This window comes from Protopterus annectens, chromosome 8.part0, assembly GCF_019279795.1.
Source record: "Protopterus annectens isolate FY-2018-M chromosome 8.part0, PAN1.0, whole genome shotgun sequence".
In the NCBI taxonomy this organism is placed as follows: domain Eukaryota; kingdom Metazoa; phylum Chordata; order Ceratodontiformes; family Protopteridae; genus Protopterus; species Protopterus annectens.
In genome coordinates, this window is record NC_056741.1 from 1206192116 (window position 1) to 1206213206 (window position 21091).

Here is a 21091-nt window from a genome sequence, read left to right on the forward strand (position 1 = left end):
AAATCTCCATCTGATAATGTTTCCTTCACAGACATAATAGAGATACTCTGCCAAAAGAGGTGGTTGGTCTCCGCCAAAGAGGTGGTTGGTCTACCCAAAACCAGACACCACAGGAAATAGTGCTGTTGGCGGCTTTTGGGTCTGGCCCATCAACATCCTCGGTGCCCCCCCCCCTGCAGATGCTCTTAGTCAGCTTGTATCTACCATGGCATGGAAACTAGACACTGTGGAGCCCATCCTGAAGAGAGCTGACAATATTCTTAGTGCACGTGCAGATAGGACACATTGGACAAAAGGGGTTCCAGTAGATGCTATGATGGTTATGGCAGCCACTATGAAGGAGCTGGCTCAGAAAAGCTCCACTGTCCACCCCTCAACAGAGAATCTAGGGCTATGGACAAGTTTGGCAAGAGAATTTATGCTTCCGCTGCTTTTACATTAAAAGTGTTAAAACTAATTATCCCACTTTACTAAGCTACAGAGGGAACTCATCAAAGAACGCTCTAGCTGTACCCCAAGAGTCCATGTCTGCCAAGGAACAGAAAACCTTTCCTTACAGAATGGCCACTCTCCATTTGATATCTAACACATCCATGAGGTTGATTTCCCATGCTGTAGAGCACACCTTTAGGGCAGCTGGTTTGGGCATTACCATTAGGCACCACACCTGGATGCAGTTGTGTGACTTTGCGGAAACTTTCAAGGTATCATTTGTCAATGCACCATTTGACGGATCTTCCTCACTCGGCCCAACAGTGGGGGAGACACTATCCTATAGCGAAAAAGATGGGAAGATCTTGTCTGCCATCGGAATCTGTATTTCTACACCACAGAGGTCCTTCTCCAGGAACCAGCATGGGGGAAATATTGTGGTTTAAGAAATATCAAGGTCCTTTTCAGGAATCTCAGGGAGACTTTTCCCCCCAGAGGCAAAGGGGGTAGCAGTTATAATGGAACATGCCACACCCCCATGACAGAGGGTGTCTGCAGAACTCAGGGTGTCAAGATTCCTACTCAATCGGACCCTTCCAGTGCTCCTGAAGGATTGTCTGATTGCCCTTCTGTGGAGGCAGTAGGGGGGCAGTTTTTCCTTGCACCCTAGAAACCTGAGCAGCCATCACCAATGACTGGTGGATGTTAAGGATCATATCCAGAGAATACATCATTCCCTTTTCAGAAGACCCCAAACCAAAGACTCACATCCCCGATGTTCCACTCAACCGGAGGGAAAAGGCAGCTCAAGAAATTGAACAACTGCTGCAAAAGAGAGTCATCCAGGAAGTCCCTCCTGACCAAATTGGATTGGGCATTTACTCAAGATTCTTTTTAGTACCAAAAAAGACAGGGACCTGAGGCCAATCCTGGACCTGACATCCCTGAACAAATCAGTAAAGAATTCAAAATTCAGGATGGTCACAGTCCAGTCCATTCTACCTGTTTTGAGAATGGACAACTGGATGTGCTCTGTAGACCTGAAGGATGCATACTACCACATCAAAATGGACAGACGCTCCAGAAGGTACCATCATTTCAGGCTGGGAGCCAGCCATTACTAATTCAGATCACTACCATTTGGTCTCACCACAGCCCCCAGAGTGTTCACCAAATGCATAGAGGTAGTTGCAACACATCTCAGGTTGCAGGGATTCCATGTGTTTCCATATCTAGACAACTGGCTTTTAACACTCCAGCCAGGTATCTAGTCGCTCAAGCCAGGGATTACCTGTTACCCTCACTCTCTCGGCATAAACATCAACACACACAAATCTCAGTTGGAACCAGTACCAACCATAGATTTCATAGGATCTAATTTGGACACATCAACCCAGGCCTACCTCATGCCAGACAGGATCTCAAATTTACATCTACATATCAAACAGATTCTGGCTATACTAGCCCCCAATGCAAATCTGGTGCTCAGGGCTTTGGGCTGAATGGCTGCCACAATACCTCTGTTACCTACAGCATGCTTACATGTGAGAATCTTCCAATGGACACCAGCATTCCAGTGGTCCTTACACAAGCATCCCTTACACATTCCAGTCAAACTGTCATGAGTAAGCAAAGACTCCCTTCTTTGGTGGCTTTATTCCTCAGAGGTCATGCAGGGATGGCCCTTTGTTCTTCCCCCTCCCAAAGCCATGCTGACCACTGATACCTCCCAGATGGGGTGGAGAGGCATTTTCTGGGTCGGATGGTCCAAGGTACATGGACTCCTCAAGAGGCAAATTGCATATCAATGTCCTAGAGATGACAGCGGTCCTTCTAACATTGCAAGCACTTCACAGCTTTCTTCCTCTAGGGACCATTGAGATGCAGTCAGACAATATGTCTGTAGTCTGGTACATCAGCAAGCAGGGAAGAACCAGATCTTACCCACTTTGTTGAGAAGCAGTGAGAGTGTGGCAATGGGTGATCTCTACCATCTGCTTTTTAACTGCAACACACTTTCCGGGGAGTCCAACATCCTGGCAGACAGGCTCAGCTGAGTTATTTTGATGCCTCATTTGTGGTCTCTGAATCAGTCAGTGGCAAATAAGATTTTCTTCAAATGGGTCAATCCTGCTGCAATCTATTTGCGTCCCCCTTCAACAACAAATGCAGCAGTTACTTTGCCCTGATTCCTCCTCAGGGGCAGTCATCAAGGGATGCTCTAGTCCATGCTTTGTCTCCCGGTCTACTTTATGGCTTTCTTCCAGTTCTCCTGTTTCCCAGATTCCAGCAGAAAACATACAGGTTGAAGAGCAAGTCCACAGTCTGAAAAATTTTGATTTCCACCCACAAGTCTTCTAACAGAAAAATCTACAGGAGTAAATGAAAGAGCTTTTCCATATGGGCTCAACAAGAACAAATAAAGCCTTTTTCTGCTCCCATTTCAAATGTTTTGGTTTTCATGGCTTCTCTTTTCAATAATGGAGCCAGCTACTCCATTGTAAAAGTCCAGTTAGCAGCCATTTCTAATTTTCATGTTGGAGAAAATTTGTCATTTCTAGTATCATCTAAACTTTGTAAAATGTTCCTGAGAGGCACCTTTTTGCTTCACCCCTGGATCAAAGATCCAGTTTCTCCTTGGGATCTGACCATGATCTTCCAAGCTTTAGTCCTTCCTCCTTTTGAAACTGCAACTAAGGCAGACTTGAAATTTCTTTCATGGAAAGTATTTTTTCTAGTGGCTGTCACCTCATCAAGAAGAGTTTCAGAACTGGAAGGCCTTTCTTCTAAATCTCCTTATTTAATCTTCTGCAAAGACAGATTAACTCTGCATACCAACCCATCTTTTTTGCCTAAAGTGGAGACAGAAAACAATATCAATCAGTCTATTAACCTTCCTGTTTTCTTTCCCAGTTTTCAAAACAAAGGTAGACTACACACTCCATCTTCTTAATGTTCATAGACAACCATGTTTTTACCTGGACAGAACAAAATCTTGCAGAAAATCCGAGCAGCTGTTTGATCTTATTCAGATGTGAGGAAAGGGAAAGCTGTTACCAAGACTACTCTGGCTAAATGGTTGAAAGATTGCATTTCTTTTGTGTACTCTTCCAGAAACATGCCCTTACTGGGCCAAATCAAAGCTCATTCTATGAGGTCTATGGCAACTTCTCAGGCCTTTTGGTCAATAATGTCTATTGATGACATTTTTCAGCTGGTATATGGTCAAAATCCCATACCTTTATTACACACTATAAATTGGACATTATTTCCAAGAATAGGACTGCCTTTGGCTCTGCAGTGCTTCAAAATAACCTTCCATGAGGGTCACCCTAGGTTATTGTAGCTGTGGTCTCTGTCCCACAGGAGGAGGAAAAAAAGAAAATAACAGCATCAGATAAAGAAGTTATGTTCTTTCTGTAACGTTCCATCTGTGTTGTCCATTTTCATTCTTCCTCAACCTCCCCACCCTCTGTCCCCCTGTCCATGACTATGAGAGACTTGCTGGATATGTTTATAGGAACCATAGTTCTTGTTTGAGCTCCTAATCTTTATGCTTTCTCTTTCATGCATATAAATCTATAGATTGTTGTTTCATTATATACAATCAGATTCTGCAAACTCGATCTGAGATAGTCTGGGGGAATGAGGCATTGTGGGTAGGATAGGAGAAGCTCGAGCTTCAGATCTTTATTTGAGACCAACATGTTCAGGAAGAATGAAAATGGAAACAAGGATAGAACATTATGGTAAGAACATAACTTTTTTGTTCATTTGTGCATTTGTTTGACAAAAGCAGATATTACTGTAGAATTCTCTGTATATCTTCATCCCTATTGTGAATATCTTATTTTTCCCAAGCCACTGATTTTAGTTTTACTGTCCCCACATGGGCTTCATGTGCTGTCTAGACCCTTTGGGGTTATCAACTTTCAAATATAGCAGTTACCGTATGTAGTTTCTTTACCGCTTCAATGCCCCTTTATCTAGAGCAACACTTGAGATTTTATTGCAAGTGTCATGATACAGGATGATTTAACTTTTTGAAAGCATCATCTCTCTGTTTTGCTGTATGTCTGTCTTAATGTCTACACTTTAAGAACAGCATACTCCTCATGCATATTAATGTAATCAGCAGCTCCAGCATAACTTTAGCCTTCTCTACTGAATTAACTGGATGTTTGTACAAATAATCAGCATTATTAGCCATTCCCTCCCCTTTCTGTACTTTGAAGTGGTAAGACTGACATTTTGATGGCTATCTGTCTTTTCTGAAGTGATTTCACCTGGATTTCTTAAAATAGTTTGTTATATTTTATGCTCTCCAATTGAAATTTTCCCAAATGTATACCAGTAAAAACACTCACATTTTCAGGCAGAGGTCAGAGTTTAACTCAGTAAATTATTAGAATGTAAGAGTTAGAGGTAAGCCAGCATGATGATGAAGTCCTTGAGTACTGTGACAATGTAATAGGATTTAGGGATGTGATTCTCCTAATTGTTGAACCTGTACTGAGTCCAACACTTAGAATGACACACTTACTTTATACTGCTACTGATAATAAAGTCCCAGTCACCTAACAGTACTGCTTCACTGGGGAGATCATGCAAGGATGGAGAAGGGGAAACACTTTTTTGCACATTTTTTTCTCCATGCAGCTGACATTAGCTACTCCTAGGGTCTGTCCTTGTCCACTAGGTCTACTGAACCTGATGTAGCATGCCTGGACTAACTACAACCCACAACCAGGGCATCATACTGCTGCTGAAAAATGATTTCCTCCTACATTAGCACCCTCAGCCTGCTAAGCATCACCCTGTCCTTGGGTTGTGCAGTGGATGACAGTGATGCTCCATCCCTCAGTACCTCAGGGGCCTATTTTCAGCAGGACTGTTCCCCTCACCTCCATGCAGCACACATGCTATTACTTCCATAATCTTCACTATGGTAATCAACTGAGGATTTTAAACCCCAATTCTTTCAAAACGCAAAGAGCAGAGCACCTAAAAGGTACGTGGATATATACTTCACAACCTCTGGATGATAAATGTTCTCCCCCTCTCCTATTCTTTCCAAGCACTTTATCCTCCGTTTTTCGTGTAAAATTTCCTCCTTGTTCTGTACCTCTCCCTCTTTTTCTCTCTGCCTATCCTACAACATTCTTTCTCACCTCTTAGTACTAACCCTCCATTGCCTTCTTTTTCTCTTCTTCTACTGAGTTCATTTCCAAATATGTGTCATAACTGTTATAACTGCTTACATGCTGCTGCTATTAATTAATTATAATTTGTTTAAATGCTGTATATTTGTTGTTACTTATATATCTCTATGTACAATGTTCTTTTGTAGTGCTAAAATTTTTGAGGTGCTTTTCTCCCTGATCCTCCACTGAAAAGGGGAGGCATTCTGCCCATTTGGGCTAAACAAGTAAAATAAATAAATAAATAATACTGCACAAATGTGTCGTAAGTGAAGCTACCCCCTTCAAAGAGTGAGGAGGCCCATCCTGCAATGCCTGCAGCATCAAGTGCCTGAGACACTGAACCCAGTTTGCTTGGGCCATGGTATGTACTTTATCCCTCTACACCAATTATACAGGCTGGAGAAGGGAAAGCAGTTGTTGCTGCAGAGTACCAACCATTTCCCTTTCTTAATATGTGTGAGATTTCAAAGTCAGCAGCTTTCGCTACTGGTGGCTGCAGAATATATGGTTGATTTTTGTAAATGACACAGCAACCAAAGTTGTAATGTGGAAACAAATTGTCACTCACTCAGCAACCAAGGTGTGCCAGAAATAAATCCTCCAAAGCCAATTTATAGATTTAATAATGAAATAATAAAACACAACATAATCCACAATTCAGATTAAGCGCTTTTGTTCTTATGTAACTGGAACTTCATCAGATTCTGGATACAAAGTTGTATAACTTCCTTAAAAGTCAGCAATTTAAAGTCATACACACTATTGAAAATTTACCTTCTCTAAAAATGCATCTACTAATATACCTTACATAAATCTTAGAACTGTTATAAATAGCAGGTGGATTACTGTCTCCAAGAAGATGCTCTTGGTTTGCAGTCTTCCCTTAGGCCATCTGGGAGGGGGTCAGTCCACATGAAAGAGTAGGTGAGGGGTCTTTGGGTCAGAGATTTTCCAGATGGGAGTCTGCTTGTTAAATAAGGTTATGCCAGTGAATGGCTCCTTGAGTTTTCTTATTCCCATTGAATTATGGGCTTCCTTTCCCCCTCATCATTTTAAAAGGTACAGCTGATAAGGAGAAGTAGTAACTTATTCAGAAGCTAGAGAAACTTTCCTTCTAGAAGGAACTCCATGATGGAGGAGATTTATAAGGTAGTACTTTTAGCCCAACCTCTTTTGTGTCCTCTTTCAAGAAAGTCCACATCTTTTCTTTGCAGGACTAGGCTTTCATACAAGGGGTCCCTGTTCTCTTACTGTGACTGTGCTGTTGTTGGAGATTCTGTACTGTATCAGAAGCAAGCAATCGAAGGAGGTCAGTATTGGATTTCAGTAGTATCACTTACAATAACAAAGTTTGACTGTTCAGGATAGTGATGTTTTAGGTCTTTAGCAATTTCCTTACCTAGAGGAAGTGGATGGCAACACTGGAACTGTTTGACGCAATTTAGCATGTCTCACGGGACATTTCTCAAGTTTCATATAGGAGAGCAACATTGACAGCTGTGGTCTCATTTTCCTAGCATCTGCACTTTTCACAAGTTCGGTTGAGGACAGTTTTTTTCCTCACACAGTCAGAGTTAGAGGTGATGATTATTTTCCAGTAGATTGTGCAATTGTCTTGCTTGAGGAACAAAAGCTTTTCCTGTCTCTCTTTCACAGGCCTGCAAGTATCTTGCTGGTGTTTGCCAGGTTGCACATGCAGAATCTGTAGCATTTGCCAAATGTTTGTGATGCCTTTCAGTGGAAACACATGGAATTGCAGGTTGACATGATGCTCTGCTTTGCCTGAGACATTCACTTTTAGGCTGCCCAGCTGAACTTGGGTACAGCATTCCTATCACATGCTGCTACTCAAATCCTGCCATCAGATGTCATTCCCAAAGTAGGATGCTCACTTTGAATCCAGGACAACCAAAGGAGGCTGTTTACTTTCACAGGGCCCAAGTCGTGTCACTGTGAAGAAATTGATTGTGTTCCTCCTTGCTCTGATGCCTTTCAAGAATTGTTAAAGCCAGGCATTCTTCAAGTTCATAGGTGTTTACTAGGCTAATGACCACACGGGACTTTTTAAGTCTAGCCATGCATCCCAAATCTCTGACCTAAGTTCTGATACCTTTGATAAGTGTAAGCATGGGCCTGGGGGATGAACCATTTACAGGTTACTTGTTTGCATTAGAGACATAGGTGCCAAACCAGGGATGAATTTCCGTTTTCCCATCCAGTTGTCCAAGTTGCACTTGAATTGGGTTAGGGAGGAACTCTGCTTCACATGGATGGGGAGCCTGTTCCATAGATGGGGTAGTCTCTGGGATACATACCTTGGGATACATACCTATCACTCCAGCAGGTCCTATTTATATCACAGGCAAGGTTTGTCTTTAGAATGGGTAATCCTGGTACTGTTTGCTTTGTGGACATGCAGGAGGTCCATCAGAGTGGGGTCTGACAATGCCCTGTATGCCAGGCATAGATCTCCCCTCAAAAGCCTGTAGGAGACAGATTAAAGGGATAGGGCCTTGAGGCGGTCTGCATAGGACATGTTCCTTATGCCCTGTATTCTTTTAGTGAGGAACCTCTGTGGACATTCCAGTTGTTAGATATGCCTGGTTAGGTACATACCAAAGGGGGCACTGTACTCAATGACAGGTCTGATGAATGCCGAATATAGTGGAACAATGACTTCCTTGGACTAAGGTGCCATACCCTTGTTTATAAGTTGCGCAACATAGAATGATTTTTTTCACCACTGCAGGTGCATGATGATCAAAGGTTAGATTACTATCTGTGTGTGTCCCTAAGTCCCTGACTACTGAGTCAACTCTAAGGGGTGTGCTGTCAGTATGATAGTTACCAGGGATGGATAACTTCCCAAAGGATACTATTATGCATTTCTTGGCATTTAGTTTTAGTCCATGGCTCTGACACCAGCTGTTTGTCTGTGTCAACTCCTCCTGGAGAACATTTGTGTCAGTGTGAGATTCAATAATAGCAGGTAATTTGCATTCATCTGCAAATTTAGTCAGCCAGAGACGACTGACATTGGCCTTGACTTCTGAGAAGTAAATACCAAAATGGAGCAGCCCAAGGACTGATCCCTGAGGGATTCCACTTGTGACTGCCCTCTTTGTAGAGGTGGACTCCCCAATTCTAACTTCCTGGGTCCTGTCAGTGAGACAGCTGTCTATCCACTGGGTGACATATTGGTTTTTACCTAACCTCTTGAGTCTGTCAACAATGCCTGAGTTGGGTATTGTGTCAAATGCCTTGGCCAGGTCAAGGTAGGCAGTGTGAACTATTTTGTCCTCATCTATTGCTTTGGTGACCTTCTCAAAGAAGTTCACCAGGTTGAGTAGACATGATCTACCCTTGACGAACCAAACTGGGTTGGATCCAGGGTCTGGAGGTTTACTATGTCTTTGTTGATCATTTATATGATAATTTTTTCCATAGTGTTACATATAAGACTCGTAAGACTTATGGGCCTGTAGTTTCCAGGGTCTGTAGATGGCCCAACTTTGTGCAGAGGGATGACTGTTGCCTTTCTCCATTCATAAGGCATGAAGCCTGTTTGGAGGCTGCAGTTAAATAGTAATTCCAGAGGTCCTGATAGGTCATGTTTCTTGCTATTTGAAGGCATCCTGGGATATTGTCTGGGCCCATTGATGCAGCGTTCTTGGTCTTAGAGAGAGCATTAAGGACCTGTTCCCTAGTGATAGTGGGGGAGTTGTATTTGATGATATTTCCTGAGGAAAGGTTGACGGGGAGAGAGGAATAAAGTTTAAACTGAATTCATCAGCCAGGAGGTTTGCTATATCTTCTGGCTCAGTATAGGTGGCTCCAATTACAGAGAGCTCTGCACGCAACTGTGTATTGCCTTTGAGGTTGAGGACATAACTAGAGAATACATTGTGGTTGTCCTTGGCCTGGGAGGCCAAACTTACCTCAAATTTGGCTTTGGTAGACTTTATTTACCCTCTGAATTGTCTGTTTAGTTTGAGAGTGCTTTTATCTTGCTGGGTGCTGCAACTCCTAATTTTTGCCATGATTTTCTTCCTCCTGTTATACATCCAATTGATTCTGTGATTTCACCAGGGTGGCTTGTTTTTCGAGTTAGTTCTGTTCTTCTTCCTCCTGGTGGGTACAGCTGCCTCTGTGCAGCTATTAACATGGTTGTAGAGGGTTTCTGTGAATAGTTCTGCATAGGCAGAAGTGTTCTCAGGGTTTATGGGGCTTGAAATTTTGCCAGGTTCTCACTTATAGCAGGAGGTTAGCCTTAGAATAGTTCCTGAATATTTCCGGTTTACCTGGAGGTCCAGGTTTTATTTTTACTTCAAGGGAGACCGTTTTGTGGTCTGACCTTACCAGGGAAGTCATTACAGTAGGGGGTGTGCAGGAGTCTCCCATATTCCATATTAGTGAGGACCAGATCCAGTATGGTTGCACCCCTGCTTGGTGTATTGACTATCTGGTCCAGGGAGTTTGTGTTTACAAAATCCAGGAATCTCTGTGCATGTACGTTTGATATTGTATAGGATTTCCAGTTGTGTGGGGTAATTAAAGTCACCCATGAATATGGTATTGGGTTTGGATGGTTAGTGTTTCTAATTAGTTTAAATACATGGTATTGGTTTCCTGGGTCATAGAGAGGGGCCTATGGCTTGCAAGGAAGTAGTACAGGATTTTACCTATGGTGATTTGAACATGAAGCAGCTCAAGTGCCTTGTCCTGTTTGACCAGCCTTGAAGTATATTTATTTTTGATATAAATAGAGACACCTCCACTTTTAATCCCTGCCCGTGAAGTAGCTGATCTAAATGTGTGGAAGGCATTATAACTTTGCACTGTTGGTGTGTTCTCCCTGGCTTTAAACCACGTCTCAGTAACCGCACAGACATCAACATTCTCTAGGGTAAAGAGAGGGTGTGGAGTCTAGAGGTATCTCTATATGTCGATGTGGATGTTGCTTTGAAAAAGTGCGTTTGGGGCTGCTTTGGGTATTTCTTGTGTGTATTTTGTCACTGAGGTCTATGTGGTTTAGGAAGGTTATATGTAAGTGCCTCAGTATATGTGAGTCTTTCTGTCTGCTTTGAATTGTGCATGATGGGTGCAGCATGTGTACTACTGACAACCTTATTGACATTAGGATAACTTTTAGGTGAGACCTTTGCCTCCAGGGACATTGTGTAAATACATCTCTCACATACCATATCAGTTTGTTGGAGAATTATCAGTAAGCATGAGGCAATTTCTACATTACCTCAGGATGTCCGTATCCACCAAGCCAGTAACAGAGACAGAAGGAAAGTTCATATCCATGGCAACAGACCCTTTTTGATAGATTAGACTGTTGGGGTGAGAATATCAATCACTGTCAGGAGTATCCGGTTTGAACCTATATGGAGAGTGCTTGCCACTGCAAACTAGTTGTCCTGTGTGCAACTAAATACTGGAGAAATTTCAGTTGTGCTTTTACAGGAAAAATGTCACTCAATGTGTCTGAGTCTATACAGAGCACTGCCAAACACTTGAGGGGAAACTAATATGTAGAACCTGAAAATTAAGGATGAAGTATTTAGGCAGATATTCTGACGTTAGAAACAAATCAAGCAGTACTTACTGAAAACAAAGAATTAGCTTGTCAAGAATGATGAAAAGAGGGGAGTCACATGAATGGCTACTACTAATGCCGGTCTCAGCACAGCTTCACTCTGTTGGGATGCAATGCTCCTTTGCTTCTTCTTTCACCAGAAGCAAAATGTTAGCACCATTCCCAAGAAGAGAAGCAGGCCAGAGCCTGTTTGGTGATCCACAGTCTTCTCCCAGATGAAGCAAGGGTCTGTAGGTTTGTAGCCTTTTTCTGGTAGATGCCTCAGATAGCAACTAGACCACTCAGGTAGTTAAGTACAGACACTCACTTCCCATCCCGAAACAAGAATCAATGCACTCTGCTCCTACTCTTACCAGGATCAGACTATAAGCACAGATTCCAAGCTGTCACATGTAAAGCAGTTGTTAGGCTTTCTGGTGATCAGCAGTCTCCAGGAAATAATGTTACTGTACTTCTTCTCTCACTAGGAGAAAACAGAAACACTAATCCCAAGATGACTACTGAGAGGCAGAATGTGGGCTGTCCAATAACTGGTGGCCTTGCAATAGATGCTTAAAGTAAGAAAAAAAGTGGTTTATCCTAAACACTTCACTGTGCACTAAGCAGTTAGATATTTAAGTGAGTAACTTAAGTTTTTAGCTGTCTAAAAAGTTAAGTTTTAGTGGAGACCCACTATTTTTAAAAGAGCAAGATAGACTGAAAGGTGGTGGGTACTTTTGTATTCTGGCACTATGGACTACAGTAGGATAGCCAATAAGTTTAAATAGTTGAAGGGGAGTGATTTCACAAAATGATAATTTTCTGATTACTCACACCAGCCAGTAAAAGGAGAGAGGAAACGAGATATATGGTCAAATTAACATAAGGGTCAGGCAACTAGAAAAACAGTGGTGTTAAAGAACAAAACAGTGACAGGGTGGCAGGGTGGGAAAATTTCTGACTCATAAGAGACAGAGCTGTGGTCTCTTCAAGTTTTAATATGCAGTTCACAGCTGAACACAAGTAAAACACAGTGTAAAGAAAATAATCATAGTATACAAAATAGAAAGATGCAATAAAGTAATACAAAACACAAGAAATAAAAAGCATACTAACCTTTCCCTCACAGCAAGCTGTGGCAGAGTCTGGCTGAGCTTTACCAGTAAAGCTCTGAAATGTTTTATTTTACCCCTTAAATAGAAGGTTTTGTTCTTAGCTCCAGCCCCTAAGTTCACAGGTGATTAACCTTAACTGACCTGTTTTAACTTATGTGTGACACCTTAATTGACCTATTCTAATTTCTGTCTGACTCACAAAAGATAGAGCTGTGGTCTCTTTTTAAGTTTTAATATGCAGTTCAAAGGAGAATACAAGTAAAACACAGTGTAAAGAAAACAAATCACAGTATACAAAATAGAAAAAGGCAGAAAAGTAATACAAAATACAAGAAAGGAAAAGCAAACTAACCTTTCCCTCACAGCAAGCTGTGGCAGAGTCTGTCTGAGCCTTTCCAGTAAGTAGTGCCATACAACTTCACAGACTCTCTTGTATCAGCTGTGCAGGATGGTGATAACATTTGCTACTTATAAAAAGCATGTATTAATGTGTCTGGGAGATAGCTTAGTAAATGTGCATTCATTTACTTTTACTGAATTTTCGCCGCATCTTTGGAAGCAGTTTCCATTGATATTGCAGTGTTTAGAGGAGGTTTGATTTGAGAGCCTGCTCTGATAACTTTCTGTTTTGCATACCTTCATGCAAGTACATCTTTTAATGGACTAGGCCATCCATCACCAAACTGACAGTGTTCTACCCTATGAAATACTGCATTATACTGAGGCATATTGCCATTTCCAAGCTGATTTTACATTTAGAATTTGAATTGTTAAGAATCATAGCTACCTTTGAGTAGTCCTTAAATGGATGCAGTCTAGCATGCTCTTAATTTCCTGTCTTCGAGGACATTTCTCATGTTTCAAGTAGGAAAGCATAATGTCCATAAGTGGATTTTGACGCAGGTGTGTCTTGTGATAATGCGCTACTCATTAGCTCATATGATTTGGCACTCATCAGACTAAGCAGGATTGCAACTTCCTTTTAATGTTCAGTGCTGTTACGTCAGTGTTCAGTATTATTCACTTCATAGTAAAGGCCACTTTTACAACATAAGTTGACTAGTTTTCCACAGAAGTCTTAAAAACTGTCACATTTTTAACAATACCTTCCAGATTGGGACCACCGACACTTTTAGAACTTTGTAATATACTCAATAACGTCTTGTAGTACACAGACGTTACTGTCAGGTTATCTTTATGCCAGCAGTGTATATTTGTTTTTAAGGCCCAAAGTCCCTCAGTGTAGTATTTTTCTGTACCACCATTTATCCTGTGTGATCATTAGTTAGGCCACACTGTATACATTAAATTACATCCTTATGCCATTGGTATTTACAATTTTCTGTTTTGAGAATGTTTGTTTCCTTCAGATAACTTTATGTAAAGGAAGTCCTTCTGTAAATAATCAGTCATCATTTTCTACTGTTGTGCCACAAAATTATCTCTATAAATCACTTCCTTCTAATACTGACATGCTTCATGTTACACAGAATCTCATTAGATATATTTATATAAGTCCTGTATGAGTAATTGAGTAGCACAATAGCATAGATGTTAGCATTCCTACCTCACAGTGCTTGGTCCCTGGCTGAGTTGCCTTCTCTATGGAGTCTGCACATCCTCCCTGTGTCTGCATTGCTTTTCACCAAGTACTTTAGCTTTGTTCCATGTCACCTATACTTGTGGTCCTTTAAACTGCTTGTATGTGTCATTTGCCATTTAACAGTGCATGCATGTGTCCAGCCTGTGTTAGGTTGGAGCCGTGAGCAGGATGTCCATGTGTGTCTTTCCCCTACTGAATGCCAGAATAAGCTATGGAGACCCTGTAACTCTGCAATGGAATAAGTGAATAATCCGAAAATGAATCTGTCCAAAATATCTCAATGTATTATCAATAAATGGTCACTTTGTATGGCACTATTCCCCTTGTACTGCTTTGTTTAAATTCATATGCTCAAATTATATTACACAGCTTTATTACTAATTAAACATTTTACAAAAGTCATCTTCACTGCCCTAAATCATGCCCTTCTTGAAATGCCGTAGCCATTCATACTTTACTTGCAGGAATACCATCTGTTTTTGAATTGTAATGAGGTTTTCATCTCACTTGCTGTGCTAACTGTAACATCTTTTTAAAAGTTGCTTGTATACATAGACGTACTCATGAACAGTTTGCTACAGTTACTTAGTAATAAAATAAAGACGTGTGTGGAGCCAGAAATGGAAGTTCCTGCTGTCATTTTCTTTCTCCTCCGATGTTACAGATTGTGTGAATGTATAGATTCAGGCATACTGTAATGACCTGATTTAGTGCCATCATACCATGGGAGCAGTAATAAAGTAGGCTGTGCACTCTGCAGTTTACCAGTGTTACATTAGTTGCTGTGCAAGATGCCAGCTAGTCATACAACTAGAAACCAGTCATGTTCATAAGTACAAAACAGGGCTGCTGCTGATAGGAGCAGTGAGGAAGAGTCTTTTAATTCGCAGACATAGTATGTCTGATAGTTGAATTTCACTAATGGAGACAGTGTTTGTTACTGTAATGAGAATGCTTTGTTATAAAAGCAGGCTCTGAATTGTCTTCACATTGACGTCTTGTCTTATCCATTTAATTGGGCTTCCTAAATGGCACCATGTTTTATGACCTCCAAATAAGTGGACATGTTCTTAGTGGGGCTTCATCTGAGATATTTGTTTATAACTAGATCTCATAATTGAAACCTTTTGCTATTCCCTTCATCTGCCTACCATTAACGGTCTGTGTATCACCTCAGTATGTTAATAACGTGTTCTCTACTTTTAGGATGATCTGCAGTGCTTGACCTAAACTCTGCTCCAAAATCACTGCAAACAGTTGTATACCCTGTCTTATAAACACAATACTTATTTCTGTCTTCTGTTCTCTGCTTTTTATTCTTTAGCAAAGCATTGGGTCAGTGTGAGTATATCACAGTCAATGCTGTTAGTGTACTGTGCTTTTGTGTGTGTGTGTGTGTGTGTGTGTGTGTGTGTGCGTGCATGTGTGCATACATTTATCTAAATTGCTTGTTGGATTACAGAGCTTAATAGTAAAAGATAGCAGTTGTTGCACAAAAATAGTGTAGACTCTATAACATAAATATTCAATTTATAAGAATACTTGTGCAGTGAGTAGAATATTGCTTTTCAGTGTCATTTACACTAGTTATTCAGTCATTCTGCTGTCACGGAAGACGCACAGAGCATTTCCTACAGACGTGTCCCCTTCTCTGAAACTTGCATATCTGAAAAATTAAACAGTTTATTTTTGATGACATTTAAAGGCTTCAAGAAAGTATTTTTTATGTTACACACATTGAGAATCTGAGAGTGAAGCTTGTTTATTAACATGTTTATGAGTTCAGCACTGTATGTGTAACAAAACTGTATTGTTGCCTTTCAAGATGCAGCTGTCAGTAAAATACCATACTAGCAAAAATGTCTTACAGATGACATGACGTTTCTGGGGATTGTCATGGAGCATTTTGAATCTATTGTCATTAATTTTACCACCATTATTCCAACGTTACTTATGTATATGCAGGTCTCAGAGTATGTTTTTGTGTGGAGGAAGGAGGGGCTTAAATGCTTCAGGTACAGTTGTCTGTAAACATTGAGTGGTTTAGCTGCTTGTCTGATACTGAAGAAAGATTTTTCACACCATTTTTTCTGAGTAAGAAACAGGTGCTGCAAGTAAGTCATGTGGTACGTAAGAGTATTTACAATGGGTTGGTCATCTAATCCACCATCATTAAGTGCATATTTTCATCTAGCATGCTAACAGCTTAGAATCAGGAATGGACCTATATCAGTGGGAATCTGCAAGGTTTGGGAACAGCTGATTGATCATCAGCAGCAGCATGTCTTCTTCCATAGGATGAGGGCTTGGAGAGTCTGAGTGCATAACAGGCCCTGATCAAGGGCCAAACATGTTCCAGATGTAGTTATACAACAGCATTGTATGTCACTGCACCAGGAGGATGATGGCATAGACATCAGTGGAAACTCCCACTGGCTTCTTCTTTTTTTGGCTTTTCCCGGTTAGGGGTTGCCACAGTGGATCACCTGTCTGCTCATGATTGGCAGTGGAGTTTTATGGTGTCAAGTTGCCAGCCCAACACCCAACCTTCCACAGAAGGCACATACACACACACACTCACGCCTAGGGCCAATTTAGAGTGTCCAATCCACCTACAGCATATCTTTGGGATGTGGGAGGAAACTGGAGCACATGGAGGAAACCCACATGATCACAGGGAGGACATGCAGACTCTGCACAGAAGGCACTCCAGCCAAGGATTGAACCAGAGAACCTCTTGCTGTGAGGCGGCAATGCTAACAGCTGCACTACTGCGGCCACCCGAAACTCCCACTGACTTATAGGGGTAGTAAAAGATTGATGGCTCAGAAGTCTGTGCTTTACCTTTTCTATACTGTAGAGACCATTGATTTTATTTCTTAATTTTGTGCATGTGAAAGTAAGTTGGACCATGTTGTGGATGGGTTTGCAAGAGAACATGGGCATTATGATGTGGCTGATGCCAAGATACGCAGGGTAGTTTACAAAGCATAGTGAGTGAAAGGGAGAGCTGGTGTGGCATGGTCTTTGGCCTTACAGCATGTGTTTGCTGCAGACCAGGGGAGATGAATGAAAATAAAATCTTACCCACTCTGGGGAATTATTAAGCTGTGTGCAATGTATGCCCTGATTACTCCATTACATTGAATCTATACACTGTAAGACTCCTTGCTGTATATGCCTGGGTGGTCTGGGCTTTGGTGGGAGAAAAAAGAAATAACCACAATGTAGACAGAACGAAAATGCATAAACAAAATAACATTTCTTTACTTTTTGCTTTCTGCAGGGTAATGACAAGAATGACTGCTGGATTTTTGCACTGGCTGTCCTGCTAAGCAGCACCTTCGTGTATAACAGCATGGCTACCATTGATCAGAGTGCCGTAGACAAACTGCAGTATCCTTTTCTTGAAATCTTTTTTCCTTTAAGGAATTTATATCTTTTTTTCTGTGCAACCCTTATTAAGGCCTTTATGGGCAAAGGGGAAAGTCGCTCTGGGCTCAAAATGTTATATAGCACAACTGGCAGATCTTCATCAGACATAAGTATAACACTGGCATTCAGAAGTCAATACTGGCATTGCATTTCCTGACAGAAGAAAAGTTGAAGGTACAAGCCCTGGGAAAATTTTGACAGGTGTCAACGAAGAGGTGTTCTCTGAAAATATCTTTCGGCGAATTAATATAGACCCGATTTATAGATGTGCTTTTAAGTATGCTGTTGCTAATATTTACTATGAAAAAATAAATTACAATTTAATGTTAACAGCTGGCACTTGCATATCTTTTCATTTAATATTACCAGCTAGTACAGTAACAGTAATAACACATATTTAGAATAAGAAAAAATATTCATTTTTAATGAACTAAGTAAATTATTACATCCCTCAAGCCATTCAGATGTTTCATCAGGTTCTGTTTACTAGAAACTCAAACCTAAAAAGAAAGAAAGGAAAGAAGCAAGAGGAAAAACACTCATTTTGCTTTCTAACAGACTGACTGTACAGTTTTGCACTGCACATCTATAAACATATTTCCATTTGCATGCAGTTACAGTGGCCAACCTGGACATTCAGCTGTTTGCAACCTCAAATGATTTATTCTCTCTTTAGTGCAAAAATATCTGTTTTTTTAGATTAGTATAGTGTAAATGATTCTTTCTGTACATATCTCAAAAACAGCTGAAGATAACCAAAATATGAAGATTAATGTATTTACATTTCCTAAGTACTTTTGACCTACATAGAAATTTTCATTAGAATAAACAAACACAACCAAACTGTTTATATGGGTTGCACTAGTCATATGACCAGTGTACTAATTACATCATGATGACTTGCATTTATGGAGTCTGTTATTACTTTCGTGTACACACTTGTAGTTAAGTATGCCATTCAACCCAGGATAAACATTAATCTGTATTCGCCATTTTAATTCTTTGTCTTCTAATTCACTTTTCTGTCCCCATGAAAATCTTTAGGTACAAAATCAGCAACATGAGAAATAAACTTTTTAAACTGGTACAATTAATAGAATGCTTAGCAGGAGCACTGTTATCATCCTGCTTAATTGCATTGTGATGTTCATACAAACATTTTTTTAAGTTGCCTGCTAGTTTTACCAATATAAAATCCATCACTTGTGCAACATATACTAAAACCGAATTGCCTGTAAAATAGCCCATACCTCTGCAAGTTGTTGTTTGTGTTGGATCAATAAAAATGTGGAATATCTACTATGGATAGCTGTTTCATTCCTTCTTCTAGAGCAGATTTAGTATAAGCCATTATTGACCTTAAAGAATGTACCAGGAAATTGAATTTTAAAGTATTTTTTAATGTGAGAAATTTTCCCAAGAAGGAGATTTTATTGTACCCAGTGTTTACAATCCCCATTGTGGCCGGAGGTTCAAGGCTTTAAAGAGGAGTCTGAAAGTGGCATTAGGAATGTCTCGTATAGTATAGCAATGAAGAAATTTCACAATTTAAATGTGAAAGAATGAAAGTGTTTGAATCATGAAAGCAGGTAAAGGGAGAGCCATGATAGTAATGAATAATAAAGATTATGTTAATAGCATGGACACTGAGAAGCCATGGTAGTAATGAATAGTAAGGATTATGTTAACAGCATGGAACACTGGAGAGCCATGGCAGTAATGGATAGTAAGGATTATGTTAACAGCATGGACACTGGGGAGCCATGGTAGTAATGAATAGTAATTATTATGTTAACAACATGGGCACTGGGGAGTGGTAGTAATGAATAGTAAGGATTATGTTAACTGAATGAACACTGGAGAGCCTTGGTAGTAATGGATAGTAAGGATTATGTTAATAGCATGGACACTGGGGAGCCATGGTAGTAATGAATAGTAATTATTATGTTAACAACATGGGCACTGGGGAGTGGTAGTAATGAATAGCAAGGATTATGTTAACAGCATGGACACTGGGGAGCCATGGTAGTACTGTATGGTAAGGATTATGTTAACAGCATAAACACTGGGGAGCCATGATAGTAATGGATAATAAGGATTATGTTAACAGCATGGACACTGGGGAGCCATGATAGTAATGAATAGTAAGGCTTGGTTGCATTAGAGGAGATGCTGAGTAAGCAGATTGGTTTGACAAGGGAGATGATTTTCCTGAGCTGTGATACAGAATCGTAACTGTCTAGACATAGTAAGGCCTTGCTGTGTCAAACAATGGTGGCTGCCAAAAAGCTATTACTAGGAAATGGAAATTAAAATGTAAACCAGCTATATTGGAAGCAGTGAATACAGTAACAGAGATAAAACAATTGAAATATTTAGACAAGGGTAGGAGCAAACTACGTAGGAAAAAGTGGTAATTATGGAAACAATACATATAGGGAAGGAATGAGGAAAAGAAGGCAGGACTTAAATGACTTGCGTAATGTTTGAGTGAGAAAGATTGGGTAGATAAGTGATGTATAATGTTTGCAACTGGGGAGTGTGTTGGTGTGGTTTGTTTTCATTTATATAAGTGGATGATTGTGTAGTAAATGATTTAATAAAGATGCTTCTTGTTTAAAAAAGGCATACCTTATGTAATGTTGCTTAGGTTATTTGATATATAACAATATATGTGAAGTATAATGTTTGCTGCATTAATATAGTTTGATTACTTTTTTATGAATGCAAATGTGTCTGTGCCACAAATGATAATTCAATAAAGGTGTTTGAAATGGTTTAAAAAAAAAAGAGCCTACACAAGATTCCGAGGCAAAGCCAATAAATTACTCCTGTCCAGAGTAACGGACACAGGAGATAAAAGTTAAAAATAATATATATATATATATATGTTAACAGCATAGACACTGGGGAGCCATGATACTAATGAATAGTAGGGATTATGGTAACAACTTGGACACTGGAGAGCCATGGTAGTAATGGATAGTAAGGATTATGTTAACAGCATTGACGCTGGGGAGCCATGGTAGTAATGAATAGTAAGGATTGTGTTAACAGCATGGACACTGGGGAGCCATGGTAGTAATGAATAGTAAGGATTATGTTAACAGCATGGACACTAGGGAGCCATGGTAGTAATGGGTAGTAAAGATTATGTTAACAGCATGGATACTGGGGAACCATGGTGGTATGAATAGTAAAGATTGTGGTAACAGCATGAACATTGGTGAGCCATGGTAGTAATGAATAGTAAGGATTATGGTAACAGCATGGACACTGGGGAGCTGTGTTAATAATGGATAGTAAGAATTATGTTAACAGCATGGACACTGGGAAACCATGGTAGTAATGGATAGTAAGGATTATGTTAACAGCACGGACACTGGGGACCCATGGTAGTAGTGGATAGTAAGGATTATGTTAACAGGATGGACACTGGGGAGCCATGGTAGTAATGAATAGTAAGGATTATATTAACAGCATGGACACTGGGGAGCCTTGGTAGTAATTGATAGTAAGGACTGTGGTAACAGCATGGACACTGTGAAATAATGCTGAGGGAGGAGTGGGATACTGTATAAAGTCTGCTGAAAAATATGTACTACCAGTCAGTATTAGACAAATATACAAAATAAAAAATACACTGTGGAGTATTCCTTCTCTGGGCAAGAAATATATCTTATTAAATTACATTTACTAAAAGAGAAGCCATAGGCCA

At 40.3% G+C, this 21091-nt stretch overlaps 1 protein-coding gene across 4 annotated transcripts in view; it reads left to right on the forward strand.

Moving 5' to 3' along the window:
• Nucleotides 1-21091, forward strand: part of LOC122809309 (guanylate-binding protein 1-like) — a 713173-nt gene that overhangs the window by 474933 nt on the left and 217149 nt on the right. For all 4 annotated transcript variants that reach the window (XM_044080701.1, XM_044080704.1, XM_044080703.1 and 1 more), the window contains one exon: nt 17225-17334. In XM_044080701.1, the coding sequence (XP_043936636.1) occupies nt 17225-17334 (110 nt within the window). The remainder of the gene's footprint in view (nt 1-17224; nt 17335-21091) is intronic.